Source organism: Heptranchias perlo, chromosome 7, assembly GCF_035084215.1.
Source record: "Heptranchias perlo isolate sHepPer1 chromosome 7, sHepPer1.hap1, whole genome shotgun sequence".
Classification (NCBI taxonomy): domain Eukaryota; kingdom Metazoa; phylum Chordata; class Chondrichthyes; order Hexanchiformes; family Hexanchidae; genus Heptranchias; species Heptranchias perlo.
This window is the reverse complement of record NC_090331.1, coordinates 77,885,360-77,899,169: the sequence shown is the minus strand read 5'-3', so window position 1 is coordinate 77,899,169 and position 13,810 is coordinate 77,885,360. Positions and strand designations below refer to the sequence as shown.

General features: G+C 43.4%; 1 protein-coding gene across 1 annotated transcript in view; it reads right to left on the bottom strand.

Annotated features, from left to right (window-relative positions):
* Window positions 1-6,145: 6,145 nt before the first annotated feature.
* Window positions 6,146-13,810, bottom strand: part of LOC137323888 (SH3 domain-binding protein 4-like) — a 54,007-nt gene continuing 46,342 nt past the window's right edge. The window contains exons 4-5 of the mRNA XM_067987935.1: window positions 11,209-11,397; window positions 6,146-6,781 (exon numbers count right to left, since the gene is read on the bottom strand). Of these exons, the coding sequence (XP_067844036.1) occupies window positions 6,557-6,781; window positions 11,209-11,397 (414 nt within the window). The 3' untranslated portion in view covers window positions 6,146-6,556. The remainder of the gene's footprint in view (window positions 6,782-11,208; window positions 11,398-13,810) is intronic.

Sequence of the window (13,810 nt, the reverse complement as noted above, 5' to 3'; positions counted from 1 at the left end):
CAGTCCTCCACTGACAGATGCTGCCACAAACAGCAAAAATTACATCATGGAGCAGCCCAGGGGGAAGGCTGCTCCCAGTTTAATGATGCCTCACCCCAGGTATCATTAGATGGGGTGAGGAGGATGGGGAGGACAGAGATCTTCCCCCCGGCGGGCGGGAGGAAGCGGCCCACCTCTGCCACCAAGAAGGCCTGGCTCGAGGTGGCAGAGGGGGTCACCTGCGCCACAAACATATCGCCCACCTGCATACAGTGCAGGAGGCGCTCCAATGACCTCAGTAGGTCAGCAACAGTGAGAACACGTAGTCTTTCCCCTACACTACGCCTGCCACAACACTGCCCCCACCCCACATCTCCTTCGGCACTGCCAACACTACTCTGTCACATGGCCCCTCATACCCACTCAAACCTCATCCTCAACTTACCTGCACCTACTCACCTCGCGAGTACTCACCCCGCCACTACCACGCAACCCAATCCTCATACAATCTCATGGCTCTATCCCATACTCACCCTCTCGTGCATCTCTCTCACGGCCAGCCTCACTCAACCTGCCACCACCTGTGCTGCAGCCACAGGGCATGCATCACATATGTGCAGTAGGCAGCGTAAGGCAAACGTATCGTGAGCATGAAGGGGATGCACAAGGGTGTTTGAGGGATTGTCATGGTTCTTACTTCTATTGAATTAAAGAACAACTCACATCACACATTATATTGGCACCACTACTGCCATGTCTTCGCGAATCCTGTCCAGTTTGTACAATAATGCCCGCTCCTGGGTATCCCTATGAGGACCCACCACTGATGCCACCCAGTGTGTCACTGCAGAGTGGGTGTAGGTGTATTTGGAGGGTTCTTCTGCGCAGACGACTGAGAGACATCGGAGATGTCCCCGGTTGCAGCCTGGAAGGCTGTGGAGCAGAAGTTCGGGAGGGCAGTGGTGACTTTGACAGCGACAGGTAGGAAGATGGTGCACGGGCCAGCCAGGAGCAGCTCGGCATGAAAGAGGCTGCAGATGTCCACGGCTACATGTCGAGTGACTCTGAGCTTCCGTGTGCACTGCTGCTCAGAGAGGTACAGGAGGCTGAGCCTCGGTCTGTGGAACGTGGGGCGAGGGTAGTGCCCTCTGCGACGCATCTCTCTCTGCGGTAGCCCTCCCTCCTGCTGTACAGGTGGATGTGTCACAGCACTCTGTTGTGGAGCTCCACTTGTCAGAGGTTGACGGCGTGGATGGCGAGGCTGGTGAGGCTGGTGATGCCGTTCGCCCTCCGAGGAGGTCATGACTGCAGCTACGGCGGCCCCCATCCGCAAGATGTACATCTGAGGGGTTCCGCAAGGTAGGTACATGTCTCCGGACCCCGGGGTAAGTGTGCAGGTTGGTGACTTCGACCATCAGGAGGAGGGTGGTGGAGGCCAAACTTTGTCCCAAGTGACAGAGCGGCCTCCTGCAATGGCTGAGGGTCTCCCCCCACCCCACCTGTCAAATGGACCTTTGCAGCTTCCACAGGCTGACGGCTGCAACACGTCCATTTCAACTGGTACTGTTTCCCCCAGTGTGTGAAACGGTCCCATGTTTATCCAAAATCACACACAGTGCCTTAATCAGGTCAGTTAATGACCTGAACAACCAAAGTAAATACACTCAAGTGGCATCCCGTTGGCTTTAATTGCCTGCGGGATTCCCACCAGCGGGGGCTGCGCCACGCACCCCCGCACGTCAGCGCGGAACCCGGACGTGGGCGGGATCGAGGCGCGATCCGGTCCCGCTCCGGGATTTCGGGATTTTCGGGGCCCCCCCGCCGAGAACGCACCCAGTAGCGGGTGCTAAAATCGGGCACAACATCTTTAAACTCTCCTTCACACAACCGAGTACTGTCTCTCTTTTCCTTCTCCCCCACAATGAAAAAAAAATTGATTTTTCCTTCAAAGTGTAGCAGTAAAAATCAAGACAATGCTTATACAATAATTTCAAAAAGAATACATACTTTAAATTTGAGGAAACTTGTAGATGCATGGAGGTATCAAGCTGTGAAGAAAGAAACACACACACACAGACAGACAGACAGAAATGCTTTGCACAGGTTGATCAATTCTAGATAAGTTTTTTTTTAGGGGTGTGAACCCAGAGACTACCAATCGTGTGATCTGGTGACAGAGTTCACTGCAGCAGAATGGTGAGCAAGTGAACATACTCCTACAAAACTGGTTGAAGAACAGAATGTATTTTAAGTCATGCTAGCTGGAGACTATGTGTACTGTGTGATACGGGTCAGCGGGGAATACATGTCAAGATTGTGGTCTTCAGGATTGAGTTGATGAAATTATAGCTGGTCATTTCTTTTAGTCAGAATCCTACACCAATTAAACCACAAGTTAGGATGCTCTTCACAAGCTATACACAACTTCTGAAGTAACATCAACCTTTGTACCTCATCTACAGCATTAAAGAAAACACAGAAAACAAGCCAAATAACAAATACTGGAAACAAAAATGCACAATGTGGTTACAAAAGCAGTAAATTTACACTAATTTACAACCTGCAGGCAAATAAATCTCAGTGTAAAAACATCAAATATTGAATAACACCTCACACTCAAATGGGTAACTGTTACAAAAGGGTCACTTCAACTGTGCATGATTTGAAAAGGGTTTGGGGGAGGGGGGGGAAAGAGTGCGGAGATAAGTAAATAAACTCTGCAGCTAACACAACAAAGTTTTCACAAGCAGCAGGAATTTAATCAACTGTAGGTATGCCATATCACTGCTGTGTTCACACAAGAGTCCGTTCTGTTCAAGGATCAAAGTTACTACTAAAGTCTGGATTAAACAGTCCTGTTACTTTCAGGACTATCTATTCACTTCAAGGATGTCTTTACTGACCATGGCGTTCCATGATAAGAGGCATTTAGAAAAAGAAAACTCACTTGATGTTCTTACATGCAGGTTCCCTCCCACTTCCAACACTGCAAAATATTCCAGTAAAGGTGACTGATGGGGTCCTTCTCTTTCAGAGTTCACTTAACCAAACTAGTGGCATGGAGAGGTCTATTGATCAGGCATCTACAGCACATAATACTGTCAAAGGAGCAACTTTTCCATAAGCTTTGATCAATTTGATGACATATTAGTGACAGACTGTGCACTTCAATACAATGTCAGCCCACTCTTGCGGTGCATTTACCAATAATTCAAAGACTCAGCAAATTCTAAGTGTGGGTTCAAACTAAATAAAAAAAATAATTGTATGAAGTTTAGAATAAATAAAATTTAAGCGGTGGCCTCACTGAGGCATAAGAAGTATTTTATGGCATTGATAAAGTGAACCCAGAATATTACTGGGTCAGTCAGACCAATAGAACAATAGGGCATAAATTTAAATTAGTCAGAAGGAATTTTCAAAACAGAATTCAAAAAAATGTTTTCACTCAAAGTGTGATACACATTTGCAATGTTCTACCACGTAATGGAGTCAAATAGTTCAGAGGATTCGAGAGACAGTTGGGCATTTGGGTTATTTGGGAGTACCAGAGGGATGAGTTGGATGGTCTAAATCGCCATTCCTCATCCTGGACTTTTTGTGTAATTATGACTGTAATTCTAGGAGTATGTTGTTCATATTTAAATATCAACAAACATTCATAAAAGTACAAATTCCCTTTACAAATCAAACAGAATTCAAGGTGTGAAGCATTCAGTGTCAGCATTATTTTATTAAGAAAAAGAAAATTGATTTTCTTAGAAGACCAAATCAATGTTTAGTCTTCAGATATACGGAGCAAAAGCTTCCATTCGTGTGGACTCAGTTAAAACATCGAGCTAAATTCAATCTTAACCCCTAGGGAAACATCATCAGCTTTCCATAGCCGTTCCAACTACATATTGAAACCTGGCGTCGCCTTGAACTTCAGTTCACACCAAGAGGAGTGTCACTAATTTTTACATCAATACACAAAACTACTTTAGGAGGCTGTCCTCAAATATTAACAGTTCCCCAATGAAGATAAAATAACAAGAGCCATTGCACAATTCCTCCACTGGCAATTCCTAGACACCAGTTTTTAAACTTGTACCCAATAGCAAATAAAACCAGATAGACTTACTACAGGTTAAGTTAGGGAGCTTTCATTTTTTTTGCAGAGTTGTATGGAGTTCTATGATGGACAGTTTTAGAAACAGGAGAACAACCATTCATTTGAAGAAAGGGTTGCTCATGTCTAAATTTGGGAGGGGTTATGCAGAGTTTCAGGTTCAGTTTGGGGACCAGCAGGGAAATGTATTTTGAACTCTGTATTCTGATCTATCCAATATACATTCCAAAAATATTGCGTGCGAGAATAATGTGGTATGTACGAGCTTATAATTGACCTAAGTGACCCCAAGTTAGTGATGTGAACAGGAAAATAACAAAAGGAAATTATCACACCAATCTCTGACATCCCAACAGAAAACAAATGGACATTAAGTTGGTATGTTTTCCTCATTACACCGAGAGAGAGACACATTTCTGGGAGAAATACAGTTCCTCAGAGTGCAGTGATGAAAAGGAAACGACATTTTAAAAAAAATAGGACTGTGCCAGATCACTCAATATTTGATGATCAACTAAATATCTAAAGAAGGCTGGAGAGATGTTATTGTACTGTCCAAGAAACCCAAGTTACCCAGTTAATGCATATGCATTGCAGCATTAGATTTGCTTCAAAAGCTCGAGAGATAGTAACCCTAATGGCCAATGAATATTAAAATGCTTTTTAGATTCTGCTGTTTAAATGCTGTCAACATCCCATAGAACAGGACCAAGTGCATTACTGGCAGCCTCACTGAGACCAATTAGTCCAATCTTTAACTGTGTTGCTTGAAAATTAGATTGCATTAATTAGCACAATCTTTAGTGAAGAGGAAAACACAAGCACACAAATTCTAAATGTTCACATTCAGTCCAAGAAGAATCAAGCAGTAATAATTCCATCAACTGTTAGTGCCCACATTTTTGTCCGACCCACCCAGTACTCATTTAAAAGCTGCAATTGTAAACAATTTTACAACACCAAGTTATAGTCCAGCAATTTTATTTTAAATTCACAAGCTTTCGGAGATTTTCTCCTTCCTCAGGCAAATGATTTTTTCTCCTTCCTCAGGCAAACATTTGCCTGAGGAAGGAGAAAATCTCCGAAAGCTTGTGAATTTAAAATAAAATTGCTGGACTATAACTTGGTGTTGTAAAATTGTTTACAATTGTCAACCCCAGTCCATCACCGGCATCTCCACATCATAAAAGCTGCAAGAAATTGTGACTTACAAACCAGAAATTCAAAAAAACATACACCTTTAGCAGTAGTGAGTAGGACAAAGGAAGGTCAAGTATGTAATGTGTAATGAATCGGTCAAATAGATCACAATGAGAAGAGAGTGAGACGGGAGATCCACAGGGGCCCCTTTGTTTTTAAAACGCACTGCAGAGGATCCTGATTGACTGTACTCCCACAGCATTTTTGCCTTTCAAAAGTGCTGAATCCTCGCGCCCCTCCCCCCCAGCCCGATGAGCTTCATTTTCAATTATTTTACATAAACCCAAAGCTATGCTACTCGAAACTGGAGTGAAATCACTGCCTTAGATTGGCAACTTTTGAATAACATGGACTGCACTGCAAGATGGATTCTGTTTGATTGAAAATGCTCTTTTCAGAGTGGTTTGTCAACATTTCAGTATGCAATAACTGGGACCAGTTTCCCATCTCAAGGTGCAAACATGTCTCAACATGTCCAAGTTCCCTTTGCAGCTTTACCAAATTACAGCCTTATAAGGCAGAAAACACATGCAAACATTTGGATTGGCACACAGGCGACCACCACACAACTTTCCTAATGCAAGGGAGGGGGATTAAGAGATGAGCTTTCATGATTAAAGCAGGCTAATGAAAAGATTAGACGTACCTGAGGTAGTTAGGACTCCTGCTGTACTTAAAGCTTAAAAACTACATTCAGTCAATTCCTTAGGATATGGACTAAAGAACAATTCTGGAACATTGCTCAGACCTTTGACACATTTAAAAAATTGTACCAATAAAATAATGCTATTTAAAAAGGAAAAAAACTCATGCAATGAAAGTTTAGCTTCTCTTTACACTAAAGCACAATCTCTATAGATTCGAAAATGTTTTAATTAGAATTTTGTTCTTTAATATCTCATTGGTGAATTCACCCATATCCACCTTCCCCCCATATATAATTTGATTGATTTTATGTGCAAAACAAGCTATCAGAATTCCCTCCCGAGTCACAAAATACCAGGTGGCACTTTTAAAATGTCATGGGAACTAGGCTGAATTTTGCCTTTCAGGGTGATAGTGCCATAAAACTGACAATCAAGGCTCTTTGCAACATAGAAAACCCCATAATACTCCTTGTTGTACAGGTGTGTTAGTCCAGCTGGCACTAATGAGAAACTGGGTCCAAACGGCTCGAGTCATTCAAGGCAGAATCCTTCAGTCACTCTCTTCTGTTGCTGGACTCACTCTGCAAGTCTTCCCTCGACAAGTTCAAGAAAATCCAGATTAAATAGCAATGTCATCCTGGTCAGAGGGGCTAAACGCTGCTGCCCTGAGGATGTCCAGAGCATGAACCAGGATGAGGGTCCCCGTCAAGTGTTTCCAGCGCTTTGTGATGGGGTGTTTCATTTTATCCAGTCCCAGGTGCAGCTCCTGAATCACATCTCTGTAGCTGTCTCCGAGCTGTGCACTCCAGGTCAGCAGGAAGTCATAAGCTGGTTTCCACATAGCCTGGAAGAGTACAAATTAATTAGTCCTGCTATTTGCTAGTGACGAAGAAAAGTTCTGTTTTGTCTTCTTTGCTGCATCCTCCTGCTCTATTGATAGATTAGAAGCTGCATATTCTAAGACTCAACTAGCCAAACTTATGAGGGAAACATGTAGCAGACAAAGTGGTGGTCCAACAGGTGTCAGTGGGATGCTAAACTTCCCCAACTGAGGCGTTTAAGTTTGAATCAGATCAAATTATTCTGTCAATAATTTTTCTCAGCGAAACCATAATAAGGGAACGCCTCACGACACTAACTGCACTCTTTTCCTATTCCCGATTAAATACAACGGAAACACACTTGGAAAGGGATTGAAATTGTGGGCCACATAATTCATTCTACAAGTCAGGATTTGAATAAAATTCATGGTGACCTATGCCTCAATTCCACCACTGGAAAGAAACAGCTGGAAGCTTTCTCTCATGTAGGGTTAAAACCACCAAAGCAATTTGCAGAAGCAAATAGTTTGTGAATGGCAGAAAAGCCAGACTTTGGTAATTGTGATATTTATCACAAACTTCCATTGGTTAGTCCAGTTATATTGTACCCTTGGAACCAGAATGGCTCTGAAATCCAAACCCCAGTTTGCTATGTAACCGGGGATGGGGAAGGAAGGAGGGAAATATAAATCAACAGGATTCCTGCTCGGGAGTGTTCTTATCCAGTGACCCCTGCAGGCAACTGCATGTGTTATCCTTGAATAAGGGCAGGATCAGGCTTGGCTGTGATGCCCTCTACAGTTGAGTAGTCTGTTGATACGCACTGTCCAGGCTGATGCATGAAATAAAAAGCCACTAGCATGAGGTAAGGGAGGTCTGCTAGCAACCATATAATTGTACCTCAGAAGAGAAAGAAAAAAGAGGGTAGACAAGTTCATTATCCTTCATACAATGCAGCTGCTTTGATCACACAGGTGACCAATATCTCCCAGAGTAAATCCCCTGCTTTAGTTGGAACTGCTCTGGACTAGTTTGGATGCCAATTTGGTGACATCCAATTCAGGAAAAGTTTGTACTCGACTAGTTGGTGCTAAACTTCTCTTGACTTAACATCTAGACTGGTGGTGAGCAGACTTCCAGGTCAATGGAGCTATTTCAAGACATACCCATGAGCTAACAAGAGCAGCCAGCCAGGTGTGAGACCCAAAATACCACAACGTCTCAAGGAGATGGAATGAATCACAAGGTCCATTACCTACAAGAGTTATTTTCATGACTTTATAAAGAAAAGGGGAGGGGGGGGGGGGAAAGAGAACGGAAGTACTTTGTGCTGAAAATATTCCCCCACACCTTCCTTACACAATCCACCCTATCATTGGCTCTACCCAACCCATTTAATCTCTTGAGCAAAAATTTCATTTAAGGTGATCAGCAAAAGAGCCAGAGGCGACACGAGGAAACTTTTTTTTTTACACACAGCGAGTTGTAATGATCTGGAATGCACTGCCTGAAAGGGTGGTGGAAGCAAATTCGATAGTAACTTTCAAAAGGAAACTGGGTAAATACTTGAAGGGAAAAAAATTTAAAGGGCTACGAGCAGGGGAATGGGACTAATTGGACAGCTCTTTCAAACAGCCAGCACAGGCATGATGGGCAGAATGGCTTCCTCCCGTGCTGTACCTACTATGATATAATGAAATACTCCCCAATCCCTAATGGTAAACAAGCAAAATTCCAGAATATTCATCCAATCCCAAATCTCCACAGTTCAACTCTTAAGCTGGCTGACCACTCCAGAAACCAGCACAGGAACCATCAAGTACAAATATATCAACTTTACAGCCCAAAGATCCCTTATTCATGTTTATGGGAATAAGAGTCTGTAAAGGGCACTTTCCAGTGAAATGTATTGTTTTGACAACCATATTTCCGTTTTCATGGTTTTAAGTTCTTGTTTAGTTGAGTTAAACTGGCTGCTCAATCCAAACTCTTCCAAGCAGCCCAAGTACATTTATTCTTTGCGCTACAGCACTCCCAGCTCCTCTCATCTATATACTATAGAAAGGTTTATAAAACGGTGCAATATCACCGTGTACCTGTTAGATTATAAAATGCATACAATTGGGTTTCTTGAGGACAGCAGGATAATTCTAGTTGAAACACAGAAATTACTTAGGATTGACCAGAGTGAGGTTTTCCACTTCCCCACATCAACCCATCTTATGGTTCCCTCAGGTACAATGGATATAATACTGTACACAGAAGCACCAATGCCACAACCTTAAATAGGCACAAAAATTTCTTGGTATCACACTAGCGCAGTTTGGGTTAAGGTGCAATGTTGCAACTAACATCACCAAAAACAGATTAACTGCTCATTTCTGGGGCCTTGCTCTGTGCAAATTGGCGATTGCACTTATCTACATAACAGTAAGTACACTTCAAAAAAGTAAATCATTGGTTGGGAACTGTTTTGGGACGTCCTCTTTTAAAGGCCTGAGGAATTTCTGCTCTGTGTGATCAGCAGATCTGTTTATCAAAGGAGCTCAGTGACAGGATGGGGTGGAATTGTTGGGGGGAAGGGGTGGGGAAGAACAGGGAAGGTCACTTACAAAGTTTGGCTAACATTAGGAACTTTGTTATTCACAACTCAAGTTATTCAGTGATGAATGGTGCCGCACAAACATCAGCTTGTTTTTCCTGTGCCCGGGGGAGTGGCTTTGGGTTAAGAAGAGGGCTCATAGTCAGTTCAGCAACAAAGAACGATCTATAGTAAGCCTCACACAAGTTCAACAGCTGGATGGAGATTAGTAAATGGCTCTTTGGTTATTACTGCTCACCAAGGTCAAATGCAGCCGTATCAGATAGAGCAGCGGTCAGAGTCAGTAAAACAGGGTAATTCAAAAACTGTTTAAAATCAGCCTGTGTAAAGCCATGGTCTTCAAGAAACTAAATACATCCCCACACAGTCTACTTTTGCAACATTTAATTCCTTTTCTTTTTCTTTGCCTTTTTCCACATGCACTCAGATAAGTATCCTCCCTTAGGGAGGGAGAGTTAAGTCTGATCTGCCTCTATTCATACAGCCAATTTAGAGACTGGGTGTTAAGAACTTGTGATCATTCGTTACAGCTTTCAATGATCAGTTGAAATCAGAAAAGTGTGGCTTGTTGGGGGGGGGCGGGGGGGGGGTGGAGGAGGAGGGTGGAGAAGAGAGGAAAGAGGATGGAAGGCAGAAGAGAGGGAATGAATGAATGAATGGAGTGGGCAACAGACCATAAATAGGCTTGATTCAAATCGGGGCCTTCCACTCAATGGTGAAGACCATTAATCTTGAATACTAAGAGTCTCTGGTAACACTGAAAACACAGGGCTAGATTTTCCCACAGAGCGTGATCCACCGGGAAGCTTGGTCCATTTTGAGGACCGGGCCTCATTTGTACCAGCCCAACAGGCTGTGGCAGGAAACTGAGTGCCCCGGTGCAGCCCGTCGGCTCCCAGCCACTGCAATATCAGGCAGCTCTTCTGGTCTCTGGGCTGAAGGAAGGTAGATTCCTGGGTGGGGTGGGAGTGGCCCCATCTTCAGAGAGTGGGGGGGGAGGGAGGGAGGAGGTGGGGGGGTGTGTGTAGCTGGTGCAGCAGCATCTCAGGCTGGGTTTGTGAGCCTGGACGAGCACCCAGCGATAGGCCTAGAGGAACATTGCTGCGGCCACAGGGTAGTGGGTGGTTGCCCACCATTTGGCAGTTTCTACCGGGAAGAAGGGCTGAAAAATCAACCCAGTTTCTGCAATATGAAAAAAATTGAGAATTTTGGGACCATTGCTCTTCTCAATAGATACATTTGCAGACAACACAAAAATAGGGTCTGTGTTTTAGTGTGAAGAAAACAGTGATTTCAGGAAGACAAACAGGTTAACATATTGGGCAGATAGATGTCAGATGACATTTAATGCAGAGAAATGTGAGGTGACACATTTTGTGAGGATGAATAAGGAGTGGAAATATAAGGATAAATGGTAAGACCATGGAGAGGGTACAGAAGAGATTTATTAAGATGATGCCAGGGAGGAGAGGCTTTAGTTATGAAGAGACTCTAGAAAAACTGGGGCTCTTTTCATTACAAAGAAGGTTAATAGGAAATCTGATCGAGGTGTTCAAAATTATAAAAAAGAGTTTTTAATAAGGCAAATTGGAAAAAGTATTTCCACTGGTGAGTTGGTAATTAGAGGGCATAAAGTTAAGATAGTTACCAAAGAACAAAGAGTGAGGTTAGAAGATTTAAAGAAAAGTGCAGAGGGCTGTTGGAACATAAGATGCCCGACCAGAAACAGATACAGAATCCATAATAGCTTTTAAAAGGGAAAGTGGATCAATACTGCGGTACAAATCCAGCTTCAGAATGTGCGCACTGACATTGACTGCACTAAGCCAACAGTCTGAATAACCTCACCTCAGTTTCAACGACCCCATTCTTGTCCCTGTGGGGAGCTTCATAAGCATCCATCTGTTGTTTGGAAACTTTGGCCAGTTTTTCAGCTAGCTCTCTCCATCTCGGGGCCACTTCGACAGCAGCGGTGAGCAGTACAAAATCCTGAATGAGCCTGGCGACAAGACCCTGGCAGTCCAGTTTTAACAAGGCCTATGAACAATAAAAAAGAGAAAATATTCAGAAGCTCTAAATGAAATAGGGACATACAAAATTGACAGGCAGGAAAAGACCAGCTGGCCCACCAAACCTGCCCCACACTCATGATAGTCGGAGCATCATGACTTAAACACTTCCCTCCTTCCCCACCGCTGCAGTCATATAACCTCTTGGGAGAGGCAAAAAAAGAGTAAAAACCCAGGGCCAAAATGGGAAAAAAATACTCTGTAAAATTCCTCTCCGACTCAGTCAGGCCATCGAAAACAGTCCAGGAGATCACATGGACCACGTGACTCTATAAAGACACTTACCTTCTATATGATACGATCTCTGCCCCAGTCAGGAACCAGTCCAGCTCCCTCTTGAAGACATGCAGAGAGTCAGCACCGACCACACCAGCCGGCAATGTATTCCAGAGGCTCACTACTCTCTGGGAAAAGAAGAACCGCCCAACATCCAGTCTATTCCTACTCTTCCATAGTATAACCTCGTGTACCCTGGTCCTCCCCAGCCTGTTAAACTGGAATAACCTATCAATAGGGACGCTATCCAGCCCTTTAATTATTTTATAGATCTCTATCAGGTCACCTCTAAGTCTACGCTACTCTAAAGTAAATATGATGTGGAAATGCCGGTGATGGACTGGGGTTGACAATTGTAAACAATTTTACAACACCAAGTTATAGTCCAGCAATTTTATTTTAAATTCACAAGCTTTCGGAGGCTTCCTCCTTCGTCAGGTGAACGATGTGAAAAAGGAAGTGGGCCACACAATGGTAAATGGCGTTTAATTTAGATAAATGTAGTGTCATGCATGTTGGTAGGGCCAACACAGAATACGCCTATCATTTGCAGGGAACAATACTGAAAGAGGTTGAGAGAGAAAAAGATCTTGGTGTTATTGTGCACAGATCATTAAAGGTTCATGACCAATGTAGAGAAACTGTAGCTAAAGTATTAATCCTTCAGTATAAATCAAAGGACACCATTTTGACAGGTCGCTGGTCAGACCACTTTTGCAGTACTGTTCCCAGTTTTGGTCCTCGCACATGGTGGGTGAGATAGTGGCCTTGGAAAGGTCCAAAGGAGAGCTACAAGAATGATTCCTAACTTAAAGAACCTCAGCTACTTAGATAGGCTCAAGGATCTTGGTCTATTTACTTTAGTAAACAATTTTACAACACCAAGTTATAGTCCAGCAATTTTATTTTAAATTCACAAGCTTTCGGAGGCTTCCTCCTTCATCAGGTGCCCACTTCCCTAGCACTACTAAATCTTTTTGCATTTGATAGCACTCCTCTACTGTCTTAACCCTCGCACAGATTTTGGTGTCATCAGCAAACTTACTGACCATACTCCCAACACCACTGTCCAGGTCATTACTAAAAACAGTGAACAGTAGCGGGCCTAGGACTGATCCCTTAGGGACACCACTAATAACGTGCCTCCAGGTTGAGCCACATCCGTTAATTACAACTTTTTGGCTTCGGGACTGGAGACAATTCCTAATCCAACATTTCAAATTCCTACTGATACCACAATATGCTCATTAAAATGTAAAATCTATAATTAATCTATAATACATTAAAGGATTAGTTGCTAATTTGCAGGCACTGCAGTGGCAGCAAGGGAAATACAAATGGCATTATAGTGCCTTTAGCTTAAGCGCTGCTACCTTTGGAGAAGTAGAGAAACACCTTAAGAGGTAGTTCTCACAGGGTCCTCCAGAGACAGCAGTACAGCAATTAGCTGCATGGGAAGGTCAATGGCAAGAAAATAAAGTTGCACCACAAGGCTTTCAAACAACTGAGCAAGTGCAATCTTGGGCATGTCTAGCTTGTTGCTGCCACCAGTGCAACTGAAGTAAACAGATCGCAAAGCACCAGGATATAACGAAACCATCTTGAGTAATAAAAAGGTGTTTCCCAATAATCTGCTCTACAGGTTCCCCTATAGTATTCAGGATACTCAGTAATATATTTCCCACATTCCTGTATTTCATACCTAGGTCTCACCACGAAGAGCTACAGTACTGCAGGAGCCAGAAACATGTCACACAGACAGCTGAAATGTGGGCTCCCTAGTCTGCCTTGACTCAGTGGTAGCACTCTCACCTTGGAGTCAGAGTTGTCGGTTCAAGTCCCATAATACAGGCCGACACTTCAATGCAGTACTGAAGGAGTGCTGCACTGTCAGAGGTGCCGTATTTTGGACAAGATGTTAAACCGAAGTCCTATCTGTACTCTCAGGTGGACATAAAAGATCCCATGGCACTATTCGAAGAAGTGTAAGGAGTCTTACAACACCAGGTTATAGTCAAACAGCTTTATTTGAAATCACAAGCTTTCGGAGGCTTCCGAAAGCTCCGAAAGCTTGTGATTTCAAATAAAGCTGTTTGACTATAACC